This window comes from Podarcis cretensis (genome assembly GCF_951804945.1).
Source record: "Podarcis cretensis genome assembly, chromosome: 6".
Lineage (NCBI taxonomy): Eukaryota > Metazoa > Chordata > Lepidosauria > Squamata > Lacertidae > Podarcis > Podarcis cretensis.
In genome coordinates, this window is record NC_137175.1 from 76,530,280 (window position 1) to 76,557,991 (window position 27,712).

At 43.9% G+C, this 27,712-nt stretch overlaps 1 protein-coding gene across 6 annotated transcripts in view; it reads left to right on the forward strand.

The window, feature by feature from the left end:
- Nucleotides 1-27,712, forward strand: part of DPYD (dihydropyrimidine dehydrogenase) — a 538,621-nt gene that overhangs the window by 232,568 nt on the left and 278,341 nt on the right. For all 6 annotated transcript variants that reach the window (XM_079981200.1, XM_079981199.1, XM_079981197.1 and 3 more), the window contains 2 exons: nt 8,968-9,075; nt 19,375-19,544. In XM_079981200.1, the coding sequence (XP_079837326.1) occupies nt 8,968-9,075; nt 19,375-19,544 (278 nt within the window). The remainder of the gene's footprint in view (nt 1-8,967; nt 9,076-19,374; nt 19,545-27,712) is intronic.

Here is a 27,712-nt window from a genome sequence, read left to right on the forward strand (position 1 = left end):
TTAATAGCCAAGAGCTGGTGTGTTTTCTCCCTCCGCCTCTCTTTCCTTGTTTGGCTTGATTGTCATGCTCTCCTTTTCGCGAAATTCTTCCAGTAACAGACAGCGTGCACCTTCCCTATGAAATATTCCCATTTGCGAAAGAGGCGCATAAATATTCATTTTTTCGGCACTTAAAGCAAACTTTACCTGTAATTCTTTTTCATGCACTTCCCATCAGAGGACATCCTGCAGGCATGAGCTGTCACATCCAGTGGCCCACACGATCTGTCACTGACATCAGCCTTCCATAGCTTGCCGAGTGGTGACATTGCGAGTCCTAGGGCTTTTCCTTACAAAGTATTCAATCAAAAAGATTTGTTCTCAAATAAATATATTTAATGAATGAGCGGGATGAGGCTGTGTCTTCCAGCATGAATAAATATTTTATGTTAAAATTGCAAAATGTCTACAATGTAATGTGAAGTCTACACATTTCCTTAGGAATGTAAGTCCTTTTTTTTTTTCCCTCCCGGGGTAGAGGTGGTGGGAATCCTGTTAAGAACATATTCGTATGATGAGGAATATACAATTGCAGTATGTGTTTTAGTATTCTATAGCTGTTATTATAGCACAAGGTGACAGGCTCTATCTAGAGAGGCTTGGAACTAAATCACTGTTTTACTTGAAGCCGCCAAATGCAAGACTGTTAATAGTATAAATTGTAAATGTTCTCTTTTTATATGTCACCTTGTGGTTTTATGTATAAGCGGTTTTAATATATAGGATGAAAATCCAACTTGAGATTGTTTTAAAATGGTTTGATTATCTTGGACTAATACTTATCTCAAGGAAGTAGCATTTGAAACTTCTAGTACTCCCTTTCTTAGTTTTTGTACATAATAGTTTTTCTACGTAATTACCATCTTTGTTTCTAAATGGGCTTGTTGAAGAGATCAGAGTTTCCTAGAACATTATGTGATGCTTATGCAGACTGAATTTAGAATATGTACTTTTATGTACGTTTGATGTTTACTTTCAGTGTACTCAAAGTACAAGCCATCTTCTTTGTTTTTGCAAACCTATGAATGTTAACAATCGTCATGCTATCTCTGAAATGGAAATGCAAGAAGCCATTGAAAGAACTTTGTGTACAATGGATAACTTAAAGGGATTTTAAGGTGCTCTTTTCCACACAAAGACCACAAACACAAACAAATACATACACAAGGACTTCACACACAAACAGGGACAAATAGAGGACTCTGCCACTCACTCTCTCCTGCTGACAGACTTCAGCAACTTAACTGGTGACAGCCATTTCTTCTTGGGGAATGGCTCCAGCCAGAAAAAAAACCAAAGTATACCAAATATGTGTTGTAATTAGGGATGGGTGAATCTGTTAATTTGATTTCTCTTGGTTTCTTATTTTTTCAGTCTTCTTCTATGTTCAGATCCCCACATTGCTACATCAGTTTGTGTGTGTTCTAAAAAAAACAAAGTCCTCATCAAAATTTGCCTGCCATTTGTAGAAATTTGTCCCCATGTACACATTTTTTGCAAATCAGTTTTCCCGAATATAATGCATTTTTCATGTTGTTTTCAATGATATCTGTGTTTCTATGCACAGCACATGCATTTTTGTGTGTGTGACTTGTCTTGGGAACTGCATTGCAAAATTCAAAGGAGTGCAAATTTCAAAGGATGGCTGTGCTTCAGTTAACATATTGTTACAAGTGTGGACTTGGTAGGTTTTACCTTTAAATGCAAACTGGGCTTAGTTTCTCCCCCATCCCTAGTTGTAGTACAACTTAAGAGATTTTAATTAGTGTTGCGTTGGTATTTTTGTCCATCCCTCCCATTTTGAGAAGTGTGACATCAGAAGGATTTCTGGTCCACTTATTCTGTTTGCATCAGAATTCACAGAAATCTAATTCCTCAAGCATCCCTAGTTCAATGAGACATTTTTTCACTGCTGTATCACAGCCCTTTCTTCTTGGAGTTTTGAAAAGTTTGGCAAGCTTTATAGCATTGTAGGTTCACTGTGTCAGCCTTTGGATGGTTGGAACAAATCATTTTGATTTTATAATAATTGGGATGTTCAGGTTTTATGATGCTGGAACAGGGTTTGACCTATCCACCTTTTAAATATATGTGCTTGTAGAATATAAATGCTAGAAAGGATTATTTTGTTGGGTTGTGGTGATTGTAAAACAACCTGGGTAGCAGAAATGTTTAATAGGCCTTGCAGCAGCTAAATTTGAGAGTGGCGTATGTGTGATTCCTGGGCATTTACTGCACTCACCGTAGAAGTGGGGGTGTCCAACATCTGTTTAAATGGCATCTGTCCTGGGTGCATGTTACTTCCAAATCATTTATCTATTTCAGATGCTAATCCCCCTGTATCTTATTGCTGGTGGCTTTTATACAGATTGTGTGTCTCTATGTTTGTTCTCAGTTACGTTCTTCCCCATGTAGTGTGTGTGTGTGTGTGTGTGTTGTTGTTTTTTACTCCAAATTGTTTCTCTCCTGGGTGGCTGCTGGGTGATATATCAATATTTGATCTCTCTCTAAAGTGTGTTTCTGCTGGGTGGCTGTTCATTACCAAAGAGTGTCTCTCCAGTGTGACTATTGGCTCTCTATCCACTAATCTTGATCTCACCCTCCCATCTGTCCATTACTAGATCTTTGTTTAACAAAGTTCTCTGTGCCCTTTAGTGCCAGAGAGGTGGCGTATTGAAATGGTAACTGAGAAAACGTTCCCAAATACTGCTTTCAGATGACAAGGTCACAAATATAGCTTTGCTCGATTGCCCACAAAATGAAAAGGCACACATGTAAGTAGCAGCACACTCGGTTGATGATGTTGCTATACACAAACACAGCCAAATTCTTCCCTGGTTTTGGTTCCAAGAGCTTCAGTTCTCTGAGACCCAAGAATATTCTGCACTGCAAATCTTCAACGAGTAGCATGTTAGTGCTGCTGTGCACTGAGTTTTAATATTTTATTTATTTTACAAATTCTTAAACTGCCTGTTAGAGCACGGTGCTGATGAAGCCAAGGTTGCAGGTTCAATCCCATATGGGATGGCTTCATATTCTTGCATTTCAGGAGGTTGAACTAGATGATCCTCGAGGTCTCTTCCAACTCTGCAATTTTGTGATTCTGTGTAATCTTCATAGATTGCCAACCTGAAGCCATCAAAACACCCAGGGAAATAAGCTCATCGTTTGTTCGCCCTCAAACAAGCTGTACTTTGTCCAATAGTCCTGTTATACCTGAACTGGTCCTTTCTGCGTTATGAAATTTAGAACTTTATTCTCCTACGCAAATAATTGTTCATGAATTGGTGCTCCTAATTCCCTAGGAAGTATAACATCTAAAGCTTTAAACCTTTACAGTGCACATGGAGTAAAATCTACAGCGTCTGTTAAGACAAAAGCAACACTTAAACCAGAAGTCAGTATGCACACACAGACATACCTTGGGTTACAGACGCTTCAGGTTGCGCATTTTTGGGTTGTGCACCGTGCCGAACCCAGAAGTACCAGAATGGGATACTTCTGGGTTCTGGCGCTCACGCATGTACAGAGACACTAGATCGCGCTTTGTACATGTGCAGAAAGGATCTAGGAGTCTTGGTTGACCACAAACTTGACATGAGCCAATAGTGTGATGCGGCAGCTAAAAAAGCCAATGCAATTCTGGGCTGCATCAATAGGAGTATAGCATCTAGATCAAGGGAAGTAATAGTGCCACTGTATTCTGCTCTGGTCAGACCTCACCTGGAGTACTGTGTCCAGTTCTGGGCACCACAGTTCAAGAAGGACACTGACAAACTGGAACGTGTCCAGAGGAGGGCAACCAAAATGGTCAAAGGCCTGGAAACGATGCCTTATGAGGAACGGCTAAGGGAGCTGGGCATGTTTAGCCTGGAGAAGAGGAGGTTAAGGGGTGATATGATAGCCATGTTCAAATATATAAAAGGATGTCACATAGAGGAGGGAGAAAGGTTGTTTTCTGCTGCTCCAGAGAAGCGGACACGGAGCAATGGTTCCAAACTACAAGAAAAAAGATTCCACCTAAACATTAGGAAGAACTTCCTGACAGTAAGAGCTGTTCGACAGTGGAATTTGCTGCCAAGGAGTGTGGTGGAGTCTCCTTCTTTGGAGGTCTTTAAGCAGAGGCTTGACAACCATATGTCAGGAGTGCTCTGATGGTGTTTCCTGCTTGGCAGGGGGTTGGACTCGATGGCCCTTGCGATCTCTTCCAACTCTATGATTCTATGATTCTATGATTCTAAGAAGTGCTGAATTGCAACCCGCACATGTCCAGGTGCTGCGCTGCGGGTTGCGAACGTGCCTCCTGCATGGATCACGTTCGCAACCTGCGCGTCCACTATATTCACACACAGCGGAGAATGTTTACACACAGGAGAATAAAGTCCTGGATTTGTAAATTCCACCATGGCTCTACAGACCAGAAAATTGAACATTGGCCTAGCTGTCAGTGTGGTTTCCTCCTGCAGGCCAGCATGTCCAACTTTTTTCTTTTTTTGGGGGGAAAAATGTATGCTTCACCATTCATTCCTCACTTAAAAAAAAAAAAGGACCCACAAATCAAAAATAGTTATAAAATACACTACAGGTGAATGTGTGCATTTGAGAGAGAGAGGAAAAAAGAGACAGGTATAGTACAGGTACTTGCAGATCAAACCTGACTGCTGACAGCTTTGCTCTCTTCAAATTAATCTGTCCAAAAAAGAAAAAAGGCTGCAGAAGTGAGCTCACTGTGGGAGATGAAAATGGTTTAAAAAGTTGTCATAGCACCTTGTTTTCCATTATCTCCTGTGTGGAAGCTCCTTGGTGTTCTGAGCATGATCCAATCAACTATAGAGGCGTGTATTATTTCTGACTAGGTTGCGGCTACATAGTCGATAGTTAGCAATCTTTACCCTACAGTATAGACTACAGGCTATACTAAAGATGGTAACCAGCCAATTTAATCTTTTATTTATGTACTCATTTACTACCCTCTTAATGAGTGGCTTTGTTTTACTTTTAAGTGCTGATTTTACTTTTTCTTTTTGTTGCCTGCATTTTCAATTTTATTTGAAAATAAACTTATTCTTCATATATATATATATATATATATATATATATATATATAGTTTAAATTCAACGCACAAGCCCCCTCTCAGCCCAGCACCATCAGTCTATAAATGTGTCTGTCTATCTTAGCCCTGTCTTTGTGAGGCAGAGGTTCCTTCAGCAGAGTGTTTTGCATTCGTCTTGCGCTAGAGGTGCCACTGTCAGCAGTGGTTGCGTGTATAGGTGAAAGTCTTAGCAACTTGTCAGGTGAGTTCCCTGTCACCAGCAATGATTATAGAGACTGGGAGAAGGAGCCCTCCACGTCCCAGACGGCTGCAAGATGAACTGAAATCCACCTAGCCAGCCCTTCCCAGAAGCTGCGCTGAAGAACTCTTAACTGCAACTCAGGATCTGGGCCATTACTTTCTTAATTGTACCGTAGTTACTTCTGCTTATTTTTCCTTGTTAAAAACTGATTTAAAAGAACTGCTTAATAGCTTTGCCATTTAAAAACCATCATTTTTATTTTCTTCCTAATTTATTAATAAGCCGCCTTCCCCTCTAGAATTGCTTCCCCCCAAGGGCTTACTTATACTCTGCGTTAACAAGGCTTTAGTTAGATGCACCTCTGCTTTTGTGACATGCACACAACACACACACAAAAGCAAGAGGCTGAAGAGATAGTGTTACCTCAGATTGCATCTTCTGAGGAGCTCTTTTGTGAGATGTGCCTTCACCTATTGACACTGTTTGTCAAAAAAAGAGGAGGAAACGGTTGACAGGAGGGCAGATGTTGGAGGGCCCTCTCCGCTGTCACCTCATCCCCTTTCCCACCATGTGTTTGTTGGGATGCTTCCAAGGGAATGGGGGCAATTGGCAAGCTCCCAGCTGGCTCCAGCCCACCGGCCAACGTGCCCCTCGAACTCCAGTCCTTGGTGCAGCATGAATCTGCGACCCAGAGCTTCAGAAGCTGGGCCCGCAACTCAGCAGAGTAAACACACAACAGAAGTGGCAGGGAGAGGCTGTGTAAAGCATATTTACAACAGTTTATTCAGCGTATATCAGGACAAAGGGAAAAACATGTCTTCTCCCTTTCACATCCAAGCAAGCAGCATAAGCAAAAGCTATACACAAATGGAAGTTCCCAGCAAGCTGGGCTGGAGTGTAAACAGGCATGTGACACACAACAGTCATGTCTGTACTTAAGGTGGAATGAAATATTCTAACAGTGTTGTGGGGAAGGTCTGCAATGGACAAGCCTGTTGCATGTGCTCAGGCTCTTCCCATGATTCAGAACCACAGTGGTACCTTGGGTTAAGTACTTAATTCATTCCGGAGGTCCGTTCTTAACCTGAAACTGTGCTTAACCTGAAGCACCACTTTAGCTAATGGGGCCTCCTGCTGCTGCCACGCCGCTGGAGCCCGATTTCTGTTCTTATCCTGAAGCAAAGTTCTTAACCTGAAGCACTATTTCTGGGTTAGTGGAGTGTGTAACCTGAAGCATATGTAACCTGAAGCGTATGTAACCTGAGGTGCCACTGTAGTGTGAGCAAGCTCCCATTGCAACTCTCTGCCCCACATCCCAAACTTAGGAGTGGCTTTTTGAGTGGTGCACGAGCCTTGGGGAAATGCAGAATGGGAAGGGGATGATCCCAATGGGCTGTGGGGGCCTTCATTAGGGAGAATGAGAATCGGAGACTAGCAACGGGAAGAGGAAAGTACCTCTTGATTCCCTGCCCATGCCCTCCCCACACCAGGCTTGTCTCATCTTCCCACCATCCAAACCAGCTCCTTCCGGGGAGGAGGAGGCATGTGAGAGTGGAACAGTCTCCGCTTACTCACTAAGGAACAGCAAGCTCCAGAAAGAACACCCCTTCCATATTTAGGAGGAAAGAGAGGTACACAGGAGGTTGGTTCAACAGTAGGCAGGGTAGTAAATGAGGGGATTAGCAATGCCTGTGTTGTGTAGTAAAGAATACGGGGCTATCTATTTGTATTGCCTCAAATGCCTTCAGGGGCTGAAGTACCAAAGCTTTCTCTCAATACAAGTCAATGGGAAAACTTCAAGGGATTTCAGCTCAGTTCCAGGAAAGCAGTACACACAGGGCTGCAATGAGGAGACATCCTTGCACTTATGGGACAATAGATGCAACTGGAAATGTGTAATTATGTCCTGTGTTATGAACACATCAACTTTCATTCTGATATGGTTTAGTCTGGGATATAGATATATAAAAAGGTCACGGTAAAGGACCTCTGGACGTTTAAGTCCAGTCAGAGGCGACTATAGAGCTGCGGCGCACATCTCGCTTTCAGGCCAGCATGACTAAACCGCTTCTGGTGCAACGGGATACCATGACGGAAACCAAAGCACACTGAAATGCTGTTTACCTTCCCACTGCAGTGGTATCTGTTTATCTACTTGCACTGGCATGCTTTCGAACTGCTGGGTTGGCAGGAGCTGGGACAGAGCAATGGGAGCTCACTCTGTCACTGGGATTCGAACCGCCTTTCTTCTGATCGACAAGCCCAGGAGGCTGAGTGGTTTAGACCACAGTGCCACCCGCATCTGGGATGTTGAGTTTGGTCCAAGAGTTCCTCCTCTTAAATACAACACACATGCCAGTTTTTGCTCTGACACCTCTGTTTTCAAGGGAAATAGATATTGCGCTTGCTTCCTTCAAAATTTATGGGCATTCAGTTGTGTGGGGGCATTGTGGGTATCTGCATGTTCTATGTTTGATGGAGCATTGAATGACTCTTGGCACTGAGTATGGCAGGCATCCAAGGATATGGTCTTCCAGGGTCCTTCATCCTTGAAGGTATATCTCTGGATTTTCTTTTTCCAAGTGCCATGTGTGGTTCCCCCCCCCCCCACACTCATAATGTCTCCCTGCTCCAAATGTAGAGAAATTTTTTCTTTTCCTGTCTTCAGACATTTTCTTGTCTTGACTGAGGTCTCAGGGTGACGTAAAATGGCACTTGGTGTATTCTTTCATATGAAGTTCAAGTGAGGGGCTCTTAAGGTCCGAAAAGACAATGTGTTGACACTGTGGTGACTGGTAAAATATTTGTTACAGTTGTCCATTCAAGTGGCTGAAACAAATCCTTGTCGGGTAGCAGCTTATCAGTATTTATTACAGTAAGAAAGAAAAGCTGCCAGAACGCTCAACAGAGATATATTTCCAGATGGCAGCTGCCCTTCCTCCCTTATTAGAGGTACCCAGAAGGTCTTTCTGAACGTGTACAGGATCTTGGGGGGGGGATCTAGAGATGAGCCCTAATTGTGTAGAGAGTTGTTAGTGCTGAAATATGTGTAATCAACATGAAGAGCTCTTTTGTCAAGCCCTTATGCAAATCATACAAATATCAAAATGGTTTAATTGGGTTGTATCCAACAAAGTCATCCCATTAGTGCAAAGATTTCTGTCTGCAAAATGTAACTTCCTCATCTTCTTCTCTCCCCCCCCTCCCCGTGCCCCTCTAAATCTGCTCTGGAGGGTTTTGGATTACCCCCAACTTCAGGTCTTTATTTGGCTATGAACTCACTAGGTGAGCTCAGGCCAAACAACACTTTACTCTTTGATTCCGTTTCCCCACCTGCAGTACAGAGGATAAGAATATTCACTGACATTGCATGATAGTTATAACTACTGTGTATAATAGATGTGAAATGCTTTGACAACTTGAAAACATTATATAAATGATTTTGATGATGAATACACCTTTGTTGAATAAAAAGTTACTGTGCACAAAATACAATGATCATGAATTGTCATTTTTGGTTGTCAGCAAAGTTCTATAGGTTCTTCTAATTTAATGATTGAGAGGATGAAGATATTTTCCTTTCTTATGAATACTTGACATACTCACATACTGTTTCTACTTTTTGTGTACCAGGTCTACCAGAACCAAAGAGAGAAGCTGTATTTCAAGGTCTGGGAATGGATCAAGGATTTTACACATCTAAAGACTTCCTGCCATTGGTGGCTATGGCAAGTAAACCAGGTAGCTGGAGAGATATGTTCTCAAGATATTTATGCAAAGCATTTATATCCTCACAATTCAATATGCTTAATACAAAAACAAAATATGAAGTATCAGGATCCATAGTAATTCAGAATCTTACTAATTAAAAGTCTTCAATAAAAGGAAGCCTTGCATTCTGTCCTCCACTCTGAACCAGGAAGGGGACATATATGTTGTAATTTTCCATATGGAAGGTACACAGAGCATGGCTTTAATAAAACAATATAAACTGGTATTCAGGGAACAACGCAAGTCATTCACACTACTGAGCATAGAGTTTTGCCCCTGCCCGTAGGGTGGCATTTAGTAAGCCAGAGATGCCATTTTTTGTGCACATTCTTGAGTTTCCTTTAGCAAGCCTCTTTAAAACATTGTGGGACTCTCCGGCTCTGAAGGAAAATGGAGCTGTGTGTGCAGAAGAGGTCTTTAAACACAGGCCATAGTATTGATTTTCCAACAGCTTAGAATGAAAAGTCATTCAAAGAAGAGCACGCAATTATGATTTAGTGTTATGTGCATGAGCCTTAGGGCTTTATCACATTCCCTCCCTTTTTCTCCCCCTGTGCAAAGAGGATTTTTAACTAGCTGTGGTTATGTGTTATGCCCAAACTAGGGGGACATTACATTTTCCTGGGAAAAAACAAAAAAAAAAAACCAAAACAAGTTTTCCATGAAAGTGGTGGCGGGGGAATATTTCTGGACACCTTTATATTGGGGGGGGGGGTCTCATTTATTTTTCAGTTGTGTGGATTACCATGATAAATGCAAATCAGCAGAGGGATGCAGTCTTTATTTTGCTAGGAAAAACAGCTTTGTCATTGCTCCAGCAGTTGCAGAGATAGGGCTGCAATTAGGTCAGTAGCATTCCTCATTATGAAAGAAAAGCCCAATGAAAATGACACGGGGCCATGACAGAGTTGCTCCCAGTGATTTATTTTTTTTTATTTTGTGGTGAAGTCTCCCATTGGTCTCTCTACCACCAGCTGCAATAATAACCCAAGGTAGGAAGTGACTCTACTTCCTGAAGTAACCTCGTTCCTTGGCGTGTTCTGCCCAGCGACATTCACAGAGCAACCATGATGCCACTTAAAGTGATGACAAGGCTTTTTTTGGTTAAAGAGAGAAAAAGCCCCCCCCCCCCGTCACCTCATAGGATAAGATGATGAACATTTTGAAATCTGTCTACAGTGTTCGGGAGGTGGAGTCTATGAACCTGTGACATTCGGCAAGGCTGAATTATTCAATCCTGTGTGAATATTAACTTATTGAAGCAGTGTACTTCTCATTGCGTGTTGAGGTCCCCAATCCACCCCCCAAAATAACTCACAACGGACACGTAATTTTTGTTTAAGATTTTTGGCATGATTTTGGCCACAACTTTATTAAAATACAAACTGTGAGTGGTTGTTTAGGCATTGGTTAAGACTATCTGTCCCCCCGCCTGGGGACAGAACTGACTTCCGGGCACCACCGAAAGACAGTGCGGGGGAAAGCAAGTCGGGGAAGAATTGGAGCTGAGACACAGACCCTCAACTCTCACCCGCCTGCTCCCCGAAGGCTTGCCGGCCCTAGTCCCATTCCAGGGATTGGACGAAAAGATGGCAAGCCCCAGGATTCCTTTAACGGAATTCCCTTTCCGCAGCAACCATGGAGGGGCAGGCCCAGCCTATCCTGAACCCCTCCATGGAGGGGTAGGCCCAGCCTATCCTAACCCCTCCTCCACCAGATTTATAACCAATGCCTAACCACAACCTTACAAGTTGTGACGATTTGCTACGCAGTAGGCAAAAACCACCCAGCCAGCCAATTTGCCAGGTGGAAAAATTCCTACCAGGCCCCTGCTCAAAGGCAGACGACCCCATGACAGGCATAGCAAGGTCAACGCAACAAACCCCTTATTCTAGGGCGGGTGGGCGGGTGATCCGTTGCACGCAGCAAAAAAGAAAGTACAAGGCTGTGTGCAGAGTATTTAAACCTTTTACCCCTCCCACCAAAATTGCAACATAACTTTTGCCCCAGCAACTCGGCAATCCAATCAATGCCCCCCGGCCATCTTGGAGAACTTACCCAGCAACAAAGGGGTGGCTCAGTAGACCCCACCGCAACACGTGCTCTCCCTGAAGGAGAACACGCTTTGCGTGTTGAGGTCCCCAATCCACCCCCCAAAATAACTCACAACGGACACATAATTTTTGTTTAAGATTTTTGGCATGATTTTGGCCACAACTTTATTAAAATACAAACTGTGAGTGGTTGTTTAGGCATTGGTTAAGACTATCTGTCCCCCCGCCTGGGGACAGAACTGACTTCCGGGCACCACCGAAAGACAGTGCGGGGGAAAGCAAGTCGGGGAAGAATTGGAGCTGAGACACAGACCCTCAACTCTCACCCGCCTGCTCCCCGAAGGCTTGCCGGCCCTAGTCCCATTCCAGGGATTGGACGAAAAGATGGCAAGCCCCAGGATTCCTTTAACGGAATTCCCTTTCCGCAGCAACCATGGAGGGGCAGGCCCAGCCTATCCTGAACCCCTCCATGGAGGGGTAGGCCCAGCCTATCCTAACCCCTCCTCCACCAGATTTATAACCAATGCCTAACCGCCAATCGAGCCCTTTACGCTCGCCGCCAACCACTCACAATCCCAACCCATTCTTCAACCCTTCAATTACCGCATCCAACCAGACATCATTCCCCAGCTCGGAAAGATGTACCCCATCATTGCGGTAAAGGGCCAGAGCCTTGAAGGTAATATCCTGGTGGTAAATCACCAAACCACCCAATTCCGTTACCCTCTTGCTCACTGCGGAATTAATGCGCTTCCTGGCCCTTTCAGCAGCCTTGGGTTGAGAAATGCCCTGCCAATTGCTCCTTTGCAGCAATTGTGACCAAAATATTTTAACGGTAGGTATTAAGGTCACCAACTCCCCCAAGTCTCTTTGAATCGTGGAGCGCAAAGTGGAGCAATCAACCTTTGCCATATCATTCTTCCCCAACTGCACTACAATCGCCAAAGGGGGACCATGTGAAAGCACCCTCCGCTTAATTAGTGGGATGAATTCACTCCACCGCTTTCCCCGTCTGGATATCCACTACACCTGTACGTGCTGTGGGAAGCCAAGATTCGGTCCCCTTCCAGACTGCCTCGCTCTGATGCCAGCCCAGTAAACGATGCTGTGCCCCACAATCCAAATGTGGACTGGAGCTAGAAACATGGGCAGGAAGGCCAAGATGGCGCCCCCAGTCCAGACTCGTCAGGGTGCTTGCCAGCTCAGTGCATGATGCTGTGGCCGACAATCCAAATGCGCACAGCTGCTCCTATGAGGGGAAAAATAAAAGGAATAACAGACAGGCATCATTGGCGATGCTTCCTGAGATAACCTTTGTCAGCATCATACTTCCAATGACCCGTATTCACAATCCTGTCTACTAACAGGCCCCAGTGCGCAGCCTTTGCAGCAGCACCTATTTGGAAGGAATGAGGCGTGTTCAGCGGTAGGCAAGCCACAGGCTGCAATAACTGGCGCACGACGTGAGCAATTAGATGCCCGTCAAACTGGAACCCATTTCTGTGCACTAGGATCGAGCCAGCCCCCAGGGGAATGAAAAGCCAAATATTTCCGGTATCCAATAACAGGGCAAGGGCCCACCTCACCTGCGACTGGAAGCCTGATGGTGGCAACCCTGCTCACTAGGTCTGACTCAGAGCTCCAGACACTTATGACAAGCTCCAAAGCAGATAAGGAAAAGTCCTGAGGCAATAAGCCTCCAAACTTTCAGCCCCGTGCTGGCTCCAACACAATTTCCCCAACCCTCAGTACACCAAAATTACAATGGAATACTGAAATAAGTCTCGTCTTGATCTTGAACCAGCCGACAAGTCTTAACTTGTTGCGGATACTGCATAGGTCAAAGATTGACCGGCTTCCTGCCTGCTGTCCTGTGAAGGTTGGAGCTTATTCCAACCTTCCGAGACCCTGCGCACGACACACTTTTTGAAGGGTCTCTGAAAAATTAAAGCTTTACTCTAGCAGACATTGCAGCGGACTGAAGTCTGATAGTTTTAACACTGCATCCGATCTGCAGCAGGTGGGCGAATTACTGCAGGTCCTGCTCAGAGGATGGGGGCAGGTTCCTCTGAATGGCCGAGGACTGCCAGCTAAATTTTAAGAAATCAGTCCAGGCCTTCTCATAAGACCTGAAAGCGAATGGGGAAACGTAAGCTACTACTCCTCATAATTATTAATTGTTGCCAAGTGCCACAGGAGCTCCAGAAAAATCCAGCTATAGCTGGGTGTCCAGAGCCCAGGATCTGAAGCTCTCCAACTGAAAAAACGGGATAGAGCAACCGCAAAAACATTAGATGATCCCGAAATAAAGCGAGCAGAAACACAATATTAAATCTTAAGCAGTGCGAAGACTCTGCCAGAGCATGAGGACTGTTTTGCCAGGACTCTCACACTGCCTGGTTATCAGACCAAGACAGACCCGACGGTCTCTAAACTCCTCAGTCCAGATGTGCGCTGACACTACAATGGGGAAAACTCGCAAAAAGTTAGGTTACATGTGATTGCCTTGCCCTGCCAGGCTCAAGGCCACTGTACATGATGATGAAGGAACCCCGGGCCATGAGACCACCTGGCCAAGCAGGAATGGAAGGGGCAGCCTGGAGCAACCACCCTGCATGCAAAATTTAACTGACCTAGGAATGATAGGATCTGACAAAGCAACACTTGCTTCAGAGGAAGCATTACAAGAATAACATCCTTCAAGGCAAACAGCTTTTCCACAGGCAAGCAGAAGTTTGAGCAACGGTATCCAGCTAGCCCCCAAATACATTAAAAGGGGCAGTAGGACCCACTGTCCTCCATTGCCAACAGAACACCCAGCTCCTCAGGGAATAAAGGGGCATCTAGTAAGCTAAGCAGAGGCTGGTGTCACATGAACCAGCCAGTAAAACAATCCACATAACGATACCCCCCGTTAAACGAGTCTTGACTCGCAATGTACAATCCAGAAAGGCACTAAAGGACTCAAGTGCTGCACAGCCTATTGAGCAACCACTGGCATCGCCTTATCAATATAAGGACCATCCAATTAAAGCCTAACTACTTAAAATCTTGAGGGTGAACCGGCAGTAGCCTAACAGCCGATTCAATATCGCATAATGCCAACAAGGCACCTCCTCCAATTTGTTGGTAAGCTCAACTGCCTGATCCAAAGATGCATATTTCACGGAACAATTCCGGAGGGATAGCATCATTCACTGAGGTGCCCTTGGGATGCGATAAATATGGATCAGATGGAATTATATGGGGCTTTCTTTGGGACGATCCCCAATGGGGATAAATGGAAATCGGGACTAGAAGGAGAATCAAGGGGATCCCACCATACGTCCCAATGCAAGCTGCTTCCTAACCTTCTTTCTGGCTACCACAGGTAGCTCTCTAACTGGCTTTTGAGTTGCTGTATTCTGAGCCACTGGCTGAAAAGCCAGAGGAATCCCAAACCTTGGGAAAACCCTTCCCACAAGCACAAAGCTACTGACCCATCTAGATAACCTTTTAGCCAGACTTTCAAGGGCGATATTTTTACGGAAATATGGGCAAGAGGTATTGAGTTATTGCTTGCCAGCCCCCACTTGGGCAAGATGCCCTGCCTTGTGTTGCCACCATGATGTGTAAATTTACAGGGCCAACACTGGCCAGAAACCCTAAAGAAGTCCCAACAAAGCTGCCACCGGGCCAGCTTCCTGCATACCAGCTTCCGGTTCTATTGCTCAGGGAATTTCCATTTGAAATGTGGAGCTGCGCAATTGGTCCACATGTCCCCGTCCCTGTGATCCTAGCGAGCTAAGGGGATGATGGCAGCCCTGCGTCTACCATTCCCATCATAGTGAATTACCACTTATAGAATAGTGGGGTTGGAAGGAACAGTAAAAGCTTCCCTAAACAGGGCTATTTTAGATGTCTTCTAAAAGTCTGGTAGTAGACATCTGGTGGGAGGGTGTACCACAGGGCAGGTGTCACTTCCGAGAAGGCCCTCCAACTGGTTCCCTGTAACTTGGCTTCTCACAGTGAGGGAACCACCAGAAAGGCCCTCGGCGCTGGACCTCAGTGTCCGGGTAGAGTGATGAGGGAGCATGCAGCTGTCCCATACAGGGACCAATCCTGCAACCTAGGCATTACCGGCACCATACGCTGACCAGCTGAGCTATCCAGGATGATCCCTAAAGACCTGGAACAGCCTCACCCTGACCCCTGGAGAGGTCCAAGGTGATGTCTGAGTCATCATCAGAGCCCAGTGGTGATTTACCTGCAAGGAGGTGTAAGCATCATCCCTGCTCCGCTTTTTCCTGCCTCTGAAGACCTTCCTTCTGGAAGAAGGCATCTGGGGCATCAGCAAGTCATCCTCTGCAGGAGAGGCAAGCTCTGGAGGCATCTGCAAAGGCCCTGTCATAGTCTGCAAAAGGAAAAAACCTAACCAATGTGAGGAACAGGTGAAACTAATGCTTTGTTCACCACATGGGGACACTATTCAGGCCAGAAACGCTGCCAGAGGCCATCAAATTCTAGGGCCAAGCGGGCCAAGCCCTAGGATCACCTGCCAGGCCAGACATAAATGTTTCCAATGAGATAACAAACTCGAGGCAGCCCACCGCCTGTCCAGGTACCCCCTCAAGAAACCCAAAGTTGTTGTTGTGGTTTTTTTTTTTTGGGAGCAATATCACAAATGGGCCAAACTACCCAGCAACAAAATAGTCCAAAAGGAGCAGCTTGTTTTGCTTTGTTATAACAAGGGCTAAGTGGGGGATATGAACCCTGTCTCCCAGGTCCTAATCCTGTACTCTAGCCACTAAGCCAAACAAACTTGAAGAAAATAAACTTGTTCAGAAACAGCATAGTTAAAGAGCATACAAAGAGTGCTCATTGGAGGCACAGAGAGCCTCTGGCTCCACTCTGTCTGCCTAAGATATACATTAGCAACAAGTGAGCCTGCAAACAAACAGATACATTCTTAATAGAGAGAATGAGTCACATGTCACAGAAACTTAACAATTTACTGTACTGCTAACTGGAGCAGGCTTAGGCTTGAAAAATATGTGCAGGCCGAGCAGGCCGTGAAGGCCTCCCTGCTTCAGCTCTCTGCCTTTTATAGTCTCATTGCAATATTAAAGGAACTCAATATAGTGCTCCCGCCCAAGGCTAGATTAAAATTCAGCCAACAGCACTGCACCCACCCAAAATAAAGCCAACCTATGAGGATACTATAAACGAAAGTGATCCCAGGTAAGCTGGGAATGTATTGTACTGCTAACTGTAGCAGGCTTAGGCTTGAATGATATGTGCAGGCCGAGCAGGCCGTGAAAGCCTCCCTGCGTCTGCTCTCTGCCTTTTTTGTCTCATTGCAATATTAAATAAAGGAACTCAAAATAGTGCTCCAGCCAAAGGCTAGATTAAAATTTGGCCAACAGCACAGCAATCACCCAAAATAAAGCCAACCTATGGGGATACTATAAATGAAAGTGATTCCAGGCAAGCTGGGAACAGCCCTGACTAGCCCCACAGTTAAACAGGCAAAATTGGGGAAAGCCTTTTTGCAAAAGAAAGCCCCTAATGGGGGCTCTCTCCCTACTGGGAAAGGCAAGCCAAGGAGGATTATGCCCAGGCAGCGCTCACAGGTACAGGGAGAATCTTCCCACAGGGCAGGGTAAGGGGTGGGGTGAGAAATCAAACAGGGGAAAAAAGGGGAATTAAATTAATTAAGGGACTAGAGAAGATTAAAAAGAAGGGGAAAATAAAGAAATGTAACCAGACAATGAGACAATGAGAAGATCACTCCACTGTCCTCCAGACGGTCCAAGTGCTCCAGGTGATCCGTTGCACGCAGCAAAAAAGAAAGTACAAGGCTGTGTGCAGAGTATTTAAACCTTTTACCCCTCCCACCAAAATTGCAACATAACTTTTGCCCCAGCAACTCGGCAATCCAATCAATGCCCCCCGGCCATCTTGGAGAACTTACCCAGCAACAAAGGGGTGGCTCAGTAGACCCCACCGCAACACGTGCTCTCCCTGAAGGAGAACATGCTTTGTGGAAGTTGCCAAGAACTACTTACATTTGGTGGTAACGCTGCATGAGAACCATAATACAACTAAGTTGCCCATTCCATAAGTAGACCTGACAACTTACCATACCTGTGGCAGCTTTGGCCAGGAATGTGTGGTGCTTTGGGCCTAAACTTTTTACTTCAGTGTTTCCAATCTCTGCATCGAAGGTAATTCACAATTATTTACAATTGGCGCTTGGCTCACCTCTGTGTCAAAACCCTTTGTCTTAAGTACAGTATTGTGGGAAGAATTTGGGTTTGTGGAAAGACATGAGTTGAATGGAATTTAGGCATTAGCCGAAGAGGACGGAACATCTCACTGACATTTCCAGCAGCTTACGAATGTGTCCCTTTTTCAGACATTATATTGAAAAGTGAACATGGTCACCCGTTTTAGCTAATGTTTATTTCAATACCTGTTTCATCAATATTTTATTGATTGATTGATTTTACTGTTGTAAACCACTTAGAGGTTGTGGTGGGTTTTTGTTTGACATTCGAACAGTATATAAATTTTGTTAAATAAATAAAATAATTGTGGGTAGGGGCAGTGGATCCATTAAGCAGCTTTATTTGCCCTCAGTGGCATCACCACATTTCTAAATCTTGTTAGCTATGTATATTTCTAATGTGATCCCTGATTTGCTAGGCTTGTTCAAGTGACTATGGCCAGGAAGAAAACACAATAGAAGAACAGCATATGGGGGAAACAAAAAGAAAAAAACATTCAGAAGGAATATCCTCAGCATGGGGATGGGTTCAGGAAATAGTTCAATGGACTCTTTTGTCCCAAACTACTGTAGTACTTTAGTTGCCTGAAATAAAACTGGTGAAAATGTGACCAGTCCTGATAAAATTCAATTCTGTCTCCATATGGAAAAGTAAATGGTTATGTACTATGCTATGCTGAAGGTTTCCATGTGTGTGTGGTGGGGTTTTTTTAAGTTTCCAAAGGCCTGTGTTTAACTTTTTTTTTTTGTTCTTGGAAGAAATTGATACTTGTGGTTCTCCACCCTTGCTGTGAAAATTCACAACTACCGCAGCACAAACGTAAGAATTATAGACCACTGGTGATATGCTTTAAAAAACATAGTCTTTTGAATGAAACTATCACAGGCCCCTTCAGATTACAGGTTTATTCTATTTATGGTATCATTTTAAAAATTACAGTAATTTGTTTAATCAGTGGTTAGCTGCATTCTGCCTGCTTTTAAAGTGCAATACATTGTATGGATCTTGTGTCTTTTAAGGGTTGTTGTTTTTAAGCCTTTCTCAGTACCCTGTACCTTACCAGACAGTGACTTATTGACACTGTACAGACTTTCATATTTCTCCTCATAATTCTTTTAAGAAACAAAACAAGTAGGAAACAAATATGGCAGGCATGGCCAAAGCCATGATGGGGCTTGTAATCCAGAAACAGCTGGAGGGCCAAAGATTCCCCACACCTGATGTATGCACATACATAAATATGGTGGTGACAACAGGCTCTAGGTAGATTGAACCAGAGCCAGGAGCCCTGGATATCAAGCACAAATATTCTTCCCATGTGCAGGACGCCATCTTGTTTCAGTGGACATGATTCGCAAAGTAAGAGTGGTTGGAGCTGTTTTCCTTTTTATAACCTCAGTTTCTGCCATTTGTAGTCTACCTCCACAATTGTGGAGCCTTCTTTGGACAAGGGCTTGAGGAAGTGGGACTCTAAGTCACATTAGATCGGGTGACAGACAGAATTTCTGGTAACAAGATTTCCCTCTCTCTTTCTCAAGAAATAGTGATGCTGATAAGAATGAGTCAAAGGTTTAATTTTTTGAATACCAGGATCTTAAATCAGTTTCACTCAATCTGACAAGGCCTTACAGTTTCCCCTTTATTTTTATTTTTAAAGAAGAAATGCATTGTACTTTATTTCCTGCCAAGACAGGAAGGCAGTGCTGCTAAAGGGTACTGACTATGAAATTACATGTATGAGCATATCTTAAAAATGGGAATAAAACTGTCTTTCAATGAAGCAGAATAATTTGATAGTGACTCTCCATGCTCGGAAACTGCAAGATGCAATTTTACATTGCTTCGAGTATAAGTGCCGTTTGAGCTGTCATGCAGAAATAGCTTTCTGGTTTTTTTCCTCTCTTCCCGTCCTTCCTTGAAAATGGGGTTTTCCTTTCATCATTCAGGAATGTGCGCCTGTCGCTCTCCATTGCCATCAATACAGGGAGCAGTGATTGTTCTTGGAGCGGGCGACACCGCTTTTGACTGTGCAACGTCAGCTTTGCGCTGTGGAGCTCGTCGCGTATTTATGGTGTTCAGGAAAGGATTTACCAATATACGGGCTGTCCCTGAGGAGGTAAGTTTTCCCCAAATTGAAACACCGGAAGTACTAATAGGAAATACATCAAGGTATGAAACACTGGGGGTTTTTTTTGGGGGGGGGGGTTATTGCCGCATTCCCCTAACATTAAAACATGGGCAATTGGGGCCAGCTGGCTTGGGGGTTGATCAGAGAATTGGGGGTGAGGGGAGCAGCCATTTCCCAATGGGCCATTTGTTATACTCAAAATTTGACTCCCCCTCCAAACAATTTACTTTCTTTCATCCAAGGGGATACAATACTGAGGTCTATACCCCTCCCCCCCCCATGCCTATGGCAGGACAGAAAAAAATAGCATTGGAAAGGATAAATTTTGAGCAACATGGTGGCTAGCAAGCAAAGGACGAGATAGTTCTTCCCCTACTCCCTGCCTATCGTTTGCTCCCTACTGCTTTTGTTTGGAAACAAGTATATAAAAAGAAAGTCTGAGGGAAAGGTACAAATAGTCACAAATAGTGTGTTGCGCTGTAGCTACAGAGGACTTATCCACACTTCCTTTTGTCCCGCTACTTTCCCCTGGGAAAAATCGCTCTTTAGTGCTCAGTCGAAGCAAGTCAGGTTTTCTCCAGATTCACGTTTGCTTTGATTTAGAGCTAAAGAGCTAGTTTTCCCTGAGAAAGGAGCAGAGCAATGGGAAAATCATTCGGACCCATGTCCAGAAATCTCAGGTCAAGCAGAAAACTGCTCGAACCCATGCTTTCTAGGCACGGGACAAGAGGAAGCATAGACAAGCCCAGAGACAGCTTCTCCCATGTGGTGCTATCCCTTTAAGAAGTTTGTTATGTACTGTTATGTTTGGGAGGAAAGACCCCTCTGGGAGGTTAATGGAGGAGGCTAGAACCTCAGCCAGAGACAGCGTGCAGGTGGGTGTTTGGGTATGAGGCAGCCAGCATAGAATAGGACCACAACAAAATAAATACTAAAGTCTACCCTCTGATTGTAAAAATAAACATTACATTACATTACATTACATTACATTACATTACTTTATATTACATTACATTGATATTTGGTGCATCTGGGAGAACATCACATACCACTTGTGAAAATGAGTTAACAGCTGCATGAATTTGGGTGTCCTTCAGTGAGCCTCCTTTAACCAGGAAAAGGCAGCACATGGAGGGTCAGCTCCAGGTTTTTGCAGGATTCAAAGTGTTGGTGCTGACCTTTAAAGCCCTAAACGGCCTCAGTCCAGTATACCCAAAGGAGTGCCTCCACCCCCATCGTTCAGCCCGGACACTGAGGTCCAGCGCCGAGGGCCTTCTGGCGGTTCCCTCACTGTGAGAAGCGAGGTTACAGGGAACCAGACCGAGGGCCTTCTCAGTAATGGCGCCCACCCTGTGGAACACCCTCCCTTCAGATGTGAAGGAAATAAGCAGCTATCCTATCTTTAAAAGACATCTGAAGCCAGCCCTGTTTAGGGAAGTTTTTAATATTTAATGCTGTACTGTTTTTAACATTTGATTGGGAGCTGCCCAGAGTGGCTGGGGAAACTCAGCCAGATGGGCGGGGTATAAATAAATTATTATTATTATTATTATTATTATTATTATTATTATTATTATACATCTTCCATGGGCCCTCTGTCAGTGCATCTACCCTGTACCTCCATATCACTAATTGCTTGCTGCTCTTACTATTCTACTTGCTTGCTTGCTTGGCAGAGAGTCATGACATTTTAGTGTATTTTTCATCCTTGTTGGAAGCCGCCCAGAGTGGCTGGGGAAACCCAGCCAGATGGGGGGGGGTACAAATAATAAATTATTATTATTATTATTATTATTATTATTATTATTATTATTATTATTTCCTCCTCCTTGTCACCACCACTGTTATCTGGCCCAGGGTGAGAGGTGGGTGAACATGCTGAAGAGGGGAAGGAGGTCCATCAGGCTTTCGTCAGACATGCCAACCTTTGGCACCAGCCCTGAGAGTGTGTCAATTAATGTGTCTCTTGTGCCTCCTTTTGACCATTGTGCTGTTGACCTGGTGGACTCTTCATGGCCTCTTGGAGTCCTGGCACATGCCCAGCCTCAAGCCCTTTAGAGTTGGCCCTGAAATACAAAAACAAGTGTGTGCAAGACGGGTTCTTTATTCACAGCATGTTTCTGTCAACTGTGAGGAGAGTTTTCTATCGCAAGAAAACCTTCATGTAACTTAAAATTATACAAGTGTGGAAATATTTCCCGTCAGGAAGACATTGAGATATAATAAACCTGTCTCACACCTGATGGTTTTTGCCGTCTCATAACATTGTGCCAGCCACTTGAAATAAAATATTGCTATGAGGTGTTTACTGTGGTCTTCTTAGGAACTATATGATGTTCCTAAGTTTATACTGACTCAGACCATCTAGCCTAGTCTTGAGAGCCAGTGTGGTGTAGTGGTTAAGAGCAGTTGACTTGTAATCTGGTGAACTGGGTTCGATTCCCCGCTCCTCCACATGCAGCTGCTGGGTGACCTTGGGCTAGTCACACTTCTCTGAAGTCTCTCAGCTTCACTCACCTTACAGAGTGTTTGTTGTGGGGGAGGAAGGGAAAGGAGAATGTTAGCCGCTTTGAGACTCCTTCGGGTAGTGATAAAGCGGGATATCAAATCCAAACTCTTCTTCTTCTTCTTTCTCTAACTGGCACCTCTTCATGGACCCAACCTTCCTACTAGATATCCTTTAACCAGAGATGCCAACAGTTGAATGTCAAACTTTTAAAACAAGACACATGGGCTCTACGCAAGCCTGTGCAGAGCTTGTCTGAGGCCTGGGGCAGGAATTCCCAGTCAGCTAAGAGGCATGGGGCATTCTTGGCATGACAACGCAAGTCCACCAAGCCCCTGAGGGGGCTCCCTGGCCAGATTAGCCTTCCAAAGCCTGGTGCAAGTGTATCAGGCTGCCTCTTGCACTTTGCACAGGCCTGGCTCTATGTATGGGTTGCTCTGTGCCTCAGGCTATGCAAAAGGTCCCAGGTTCAATTCTCAGTATTTCCAAGTAAGAGCTAGGAGATAGCACTGGAAAGCTGCTGCCACCCAGTGTAGACAGCACTGAGCTATATAGACCAATTATCTGAATCAGTATAAGACATCTTCCTGCGTCCCTATGATCTCTATTGCATACCTTCCGTTTCTCCAATGAAATAGGGACGTCCTATTCCATAACAACCATAACAACTCTATTATTTATACCCCACCCATCTGGGCTGTTTCTGACATATATAAAAACATGATGAAACATTAAATAACTTCCCTATACAGAGCTGCCTTCAGGTGTCTTCAAAAGTCTGTAGAGTTAGTTATCTCATTGGCTCGGGGGTTGCATAGCTCCATACCCTCCAACATTTGGCTGAGGAAACTAGGGTCATCCTAAGGAAAAGCAGGACATTTTGGGATCAAATCAGAAGCCACAATGGCTTCTGTAAATCTGGGACTCTCTCTGGAAAATAGGGACAGTTGGAGGGTCTGCTACTGTTATTTTTAAAAAATATATGATGGCATTTGAAAGTTCCTATTTATAGACATGCAGTTTAGCACTTGGTAATACTTTTGTAATTCCTGTTGAGACTGTGGGAAAATTACACACACACAGAGAGAGAGAGAGAGAGAGAGAGAGAGAGAGAGAGAATGAGAATTCTGGGTGGTTACTTCAGTTTTCCAAATATATAAATTATAACTATCAAGGTGCACTGTACAGATTACCATACTCCATTCTAGGTAGCATTCAAATGATTACTTACCACAAAGTGGGAATGTTGTTTTTTTTTTTTTTTTTAAAAAATACTTTGCAGAGGAAATCCATGTATCTGAGGTGATGAGAGCCTCCCAGCAATGAATTCACCCTGGTTGGCAAGTCCCCAAAGCAAGGTCTGCTTGAGTTTCATTGGCCCATCACCCCAGTTCACATGTGGCTGTTTTCATGAGCCAGTTCACCTTTGTGACATGACCCTAAATATTGACCTTCTGATAGAGGAAATGTACATGCAGAGCCACTCCAAACTGTGTGTGATATTTACAGGCCTTGTCCAACTGGCCACCATAAAAATGAACAACTTTTAGATTTCTATGAAGAGCAGGCCAGGAATTTTATTTACATGTGGGAGAGATCCTCAGAAAGAAAGTCTGTGTGTTGAATTCATGTGCTTTAAAAAAAAAGGGGGGGTTACCAATGTTTCGAGGCACAACTTAATTTGGAACTCAGATCAGACTTTGAATAGCCAGCATGCGTACACCACACACATATTAAGCTTCTGATTGGCATCTTAATCATTTATTTTATTATGAAAGCTTTTTATTTCAGCTTTAATTATCGCAATGTGTTGGGCTTGCTTTGTTGTAATTTATGTGCCGCATACCACGGATTATTGCATAATTCACACTAATGAGACATCAGATATGCCCCAGTTACAAAATATATGTGGAAATAGCCCCCTCTCTTCAGGGACAGATGTAGACCTAATGGTTGCACAAGGTGACTAGTGGGGAATCATCTAGAACAGAGAGTAATTTTTCATGCTACATAATTTATGTTCTGGAGTTTTTTTGTCAGAGAGTAATAATTTAGAGAGATTATTTTTGAACAAATGTAATAAATACACTAATTTATTCTTAGCACAACTCTGATGGTAGTTCCCTGGTTCTTATGTACTAACTGTTGTTGTTTTTTGCTGAGGTGTAAATATTGTTTGCAGATTTTTTTCCTCCCTAAAACAGAGGTAGCAAACCAGTGGCTTTCTATATATTGTTGAACCACAGCCACCATCACTTTTGACCATGGACTATGCCATACCTTCCAACATTTCTCCCATGATAATAGAAATGCCCTATTCAATATTAACAACAACAACACCCCACCCATCTGCCTGGGTTGCCCCAACATGTATAAAAACACAATAAAACATTAAACATTTAAAAAAGAACTTTCCTATACAGGGCTGCCATCAGATGTCTTCTAAAGGTAATTATCTCCTTGGTTCAGTGGTTGCTGAACTCCATACCCTCCAATATTTCTTTGATGAGAATAGGGACATCCTAAGAAAAAAAGGAAATTCCAGGATCAAATCAGAAACCGGGACAGCTTTTCTAAATCCTGCCACATTTTTTTTTAACCATAAAAGTTAGTAATCTTATCAACTTTAGTGAACACAAATAGAACACAATGAACCCTAAAGGTTTGGCTCTGAGAAAAAGAGTTAAGCTCTTCTTTAAATTTCATATCCATTTTGCCTAATCCTTTCAAGAGATGCCCAGTTTTTGGAATAATTTCAACTCCTGCCTTAATGTGAAAACATCTTTGACCAAATTAGCAAGTCAAGCATCTGGTAGCATGACTAGAAGTTATATTCTTAAATTCACAAAGAATAGATTCACTCAAAATGGTGGGTGTTATTGAAGCAAGAAGTAAATCATGGGTAGGCAAAGGCCCAGGGGCCGAATCTGGCCCAATCGCCTTCTAAATCTGGCCTGTGGACAGTCCGGGAATCAGCGTGTTTTTACATGAGTAGAATGTGTCCTTTTATTTGAAATGCATCTCTGGGTTATTTGTGGGGCTCGCCTGGTGTTTTTACATGAGTAGAATGTGTGCTTTTATTTAAAATGCATCTCTGGGTTATTTGTGGGGCATAGGAATTTGTTCAGAATGAGAGCCAGTGTGGTGTAGTGGTTAAGAGCGGTAGACTCCTAATCTGGGGAACCGGGTTCGCATCTCCGCTCCTCCACATGCAGCTGCTGGATGACCTTGGGCCAGTCACACTTCTTTGAAGTCTCTCAGCCCCACTCACCTCACAGAGTGTTTGTTGTGGGGGAGGAAGGGAAAGGAGAATGTTAGCCACTTTGAGACTCCTTAAAGGGAGTGAAAGGCGGGATATCAAATCCAAACTACTACTACTACTCTTCTTCTTCTTCTTCTTCTTCTTCTTCTTCTTCTTCTTCTTCTTCTTCTTCATTCCCCTCACAAGGTCTGAGGGACAGTGGACCGGCTCCCTGCTGAAAAAGTTTGCTGACCCCTGAAGTAAATAATAGAGGTCATTTGGGTGACATTTCAGGAGGTTTGCAGAAGCATTCCAGGAGTCTAAATTTTGGTGGGCAAAAGCAGGGCAGTGAAACTGGCATACCTTTCGCCAAAAGTTCTGTCTCCTGTTTTGTAACAATGGCAGCACTCGTCCCAGTCTCAGAATAGCACTACATTTTGACATAGTATCATGGTGATAGAAGGGGGCAGGGCTTTTTTTACAGGGGGAACTCACAGGAACTTAGTTCCAGCACCTCTCAGGTGGGTTCTGGCACTTCTCAGGTAAACATCATTGCCATTCTAAGAGAATGAGGGAGGTGTTCATGGTGAGTTCCGGCACCTTCCCCCCCCTAGAAAAATAGCACTGGCAGGGAGTGGAGAAGATATTCAGCAGTCTCTGGGTGGTTTGCTGCCACGATCACAGCGAAATATGGTGGAAAGCTGGGAGAGGAGAGTAGGAAGTCTCCTTGCACAAGCAGATGTTGTTCCACTTGCGCAAGGAGTTACTTAGCACTCTTTTGAATTCAAGCCCTGGTCTCTATGGCAGGGCTCATCCTCAAGGGTCCTGTCATTGTTACAAATGTCTGTAGCATCTGCTTCTCTTTTTCAGGACAAGCTATTATGAGGTCATAGTTACGTATTGGTGGCATTGTGTTGTCAATGTACAATGCACATCTGCTCTGTTTGATAGGCATGTTGGGATCAAGTTTGCTGTGTCCATTCTCTAGCTGGAATTTGGGAGGGGTGCTTGTTCTGTCATGGTTGTTACCCAGACTGTAGCTGCTGTACTGTTGCCCTTTCGCTCTGGCCTCACAGTCGGAACCTCCCATTTTTGTAGATTAACAGAGAGAAAGAGGCCTGATGATGATGATTGATTGATTTCTTAAATTTGTTTACCGCCCCTATACCTGTAGGTCTCTGGGTGGTTCACAACACCTAGACCATATACGAAGCACAAAATACATAATAAAATGCATAATCAAAATAATCAAAACAAGTAACAGTATTAATGCATACTGTCAGTACTGTCTGATATGCCATCCATCTCCTCTTTGTCTAAGTTCTGAAGTCGTGTGTGTGTGTGTGTGTGCGCGCGCGCTATCTGCCAGTGATTCCATCTGCCATATTTCTTGCAGATATGTAGAGGCAGTGTGTATATCTGCGGAGGCACCAGATTTCTGGTTTACTAAGACAGGTGTTGGGAACCTTGGGCCCTCCAGATGCTGCTGAACTACAACTCTCATCTTCTGTGGCTGTTGGCCTGGCTTGCTGGGGCTGATGGGAGTTGTAGTTCAGCAACACCCAGAAAGCCACAGGCTCCCCACACCTCTACTAAACCTTCACCTTGCTTCCTTCTTGCACTTTAATGAGGAGTGGTGCACATAGCAATAGTAGAATTTTGGGAGAAGGAGCTTGGGGAAAAACAGAGAATGCAGGTTTGCTGCTCTCACTAAATTGGGCTTTGCTGCTTTGAATTCATTCTTCAGCTGAAATCATTGACATTTAAGAAAAGACATCTGACCAATGGGAGTAGAAAGAATTGTGACTATTGGCCATGGAAGATGTTGCTTTGTGTAGATTCAGTATGTGTCAAATGAATGGAAATAAAAATAATCATAAATGATAATTTAAATGCAAAAAGAGACTGGATGAATCCCAGACTTGAGGAATATTTTACGACGACAGCCTTGGCTTACACATTTTAATTCATTTAAAACATTTGTGAATTTGATAATTGGGCACCACAGCAAGTAGCTGACAACGGAATGTGTGTAGGTCTAACTGCTATTCCCAGAACAGATTGTGTGGTCTCCTCTCATATTGGAATGATAATGAAGCCTACCGTAAGAGCCTTTCACAAAGATGAAGCCGATTCCATTTCTGACTTCAAATCCAAGAGGTCTCCTAACAGATGCTGCTAATTAAAAGTAATGCAATTCCAGAAGTAGTGGGTGGTAGAAAAGATGGTTAAAAAGACAGTTTGATCTTCTGATTGCGGGGAGAGAGGTTGATGTGTATTGAGAATATTACCATTGTCCTGTTCGGATGCATATCTCAACCTGCTAACACTGGAATCTACAGAACGAGCCGCAATAATAGATTGCAGCCCAGTGTGTAGAAGATGTAGACTGCAATCCAAGGGGGCCAA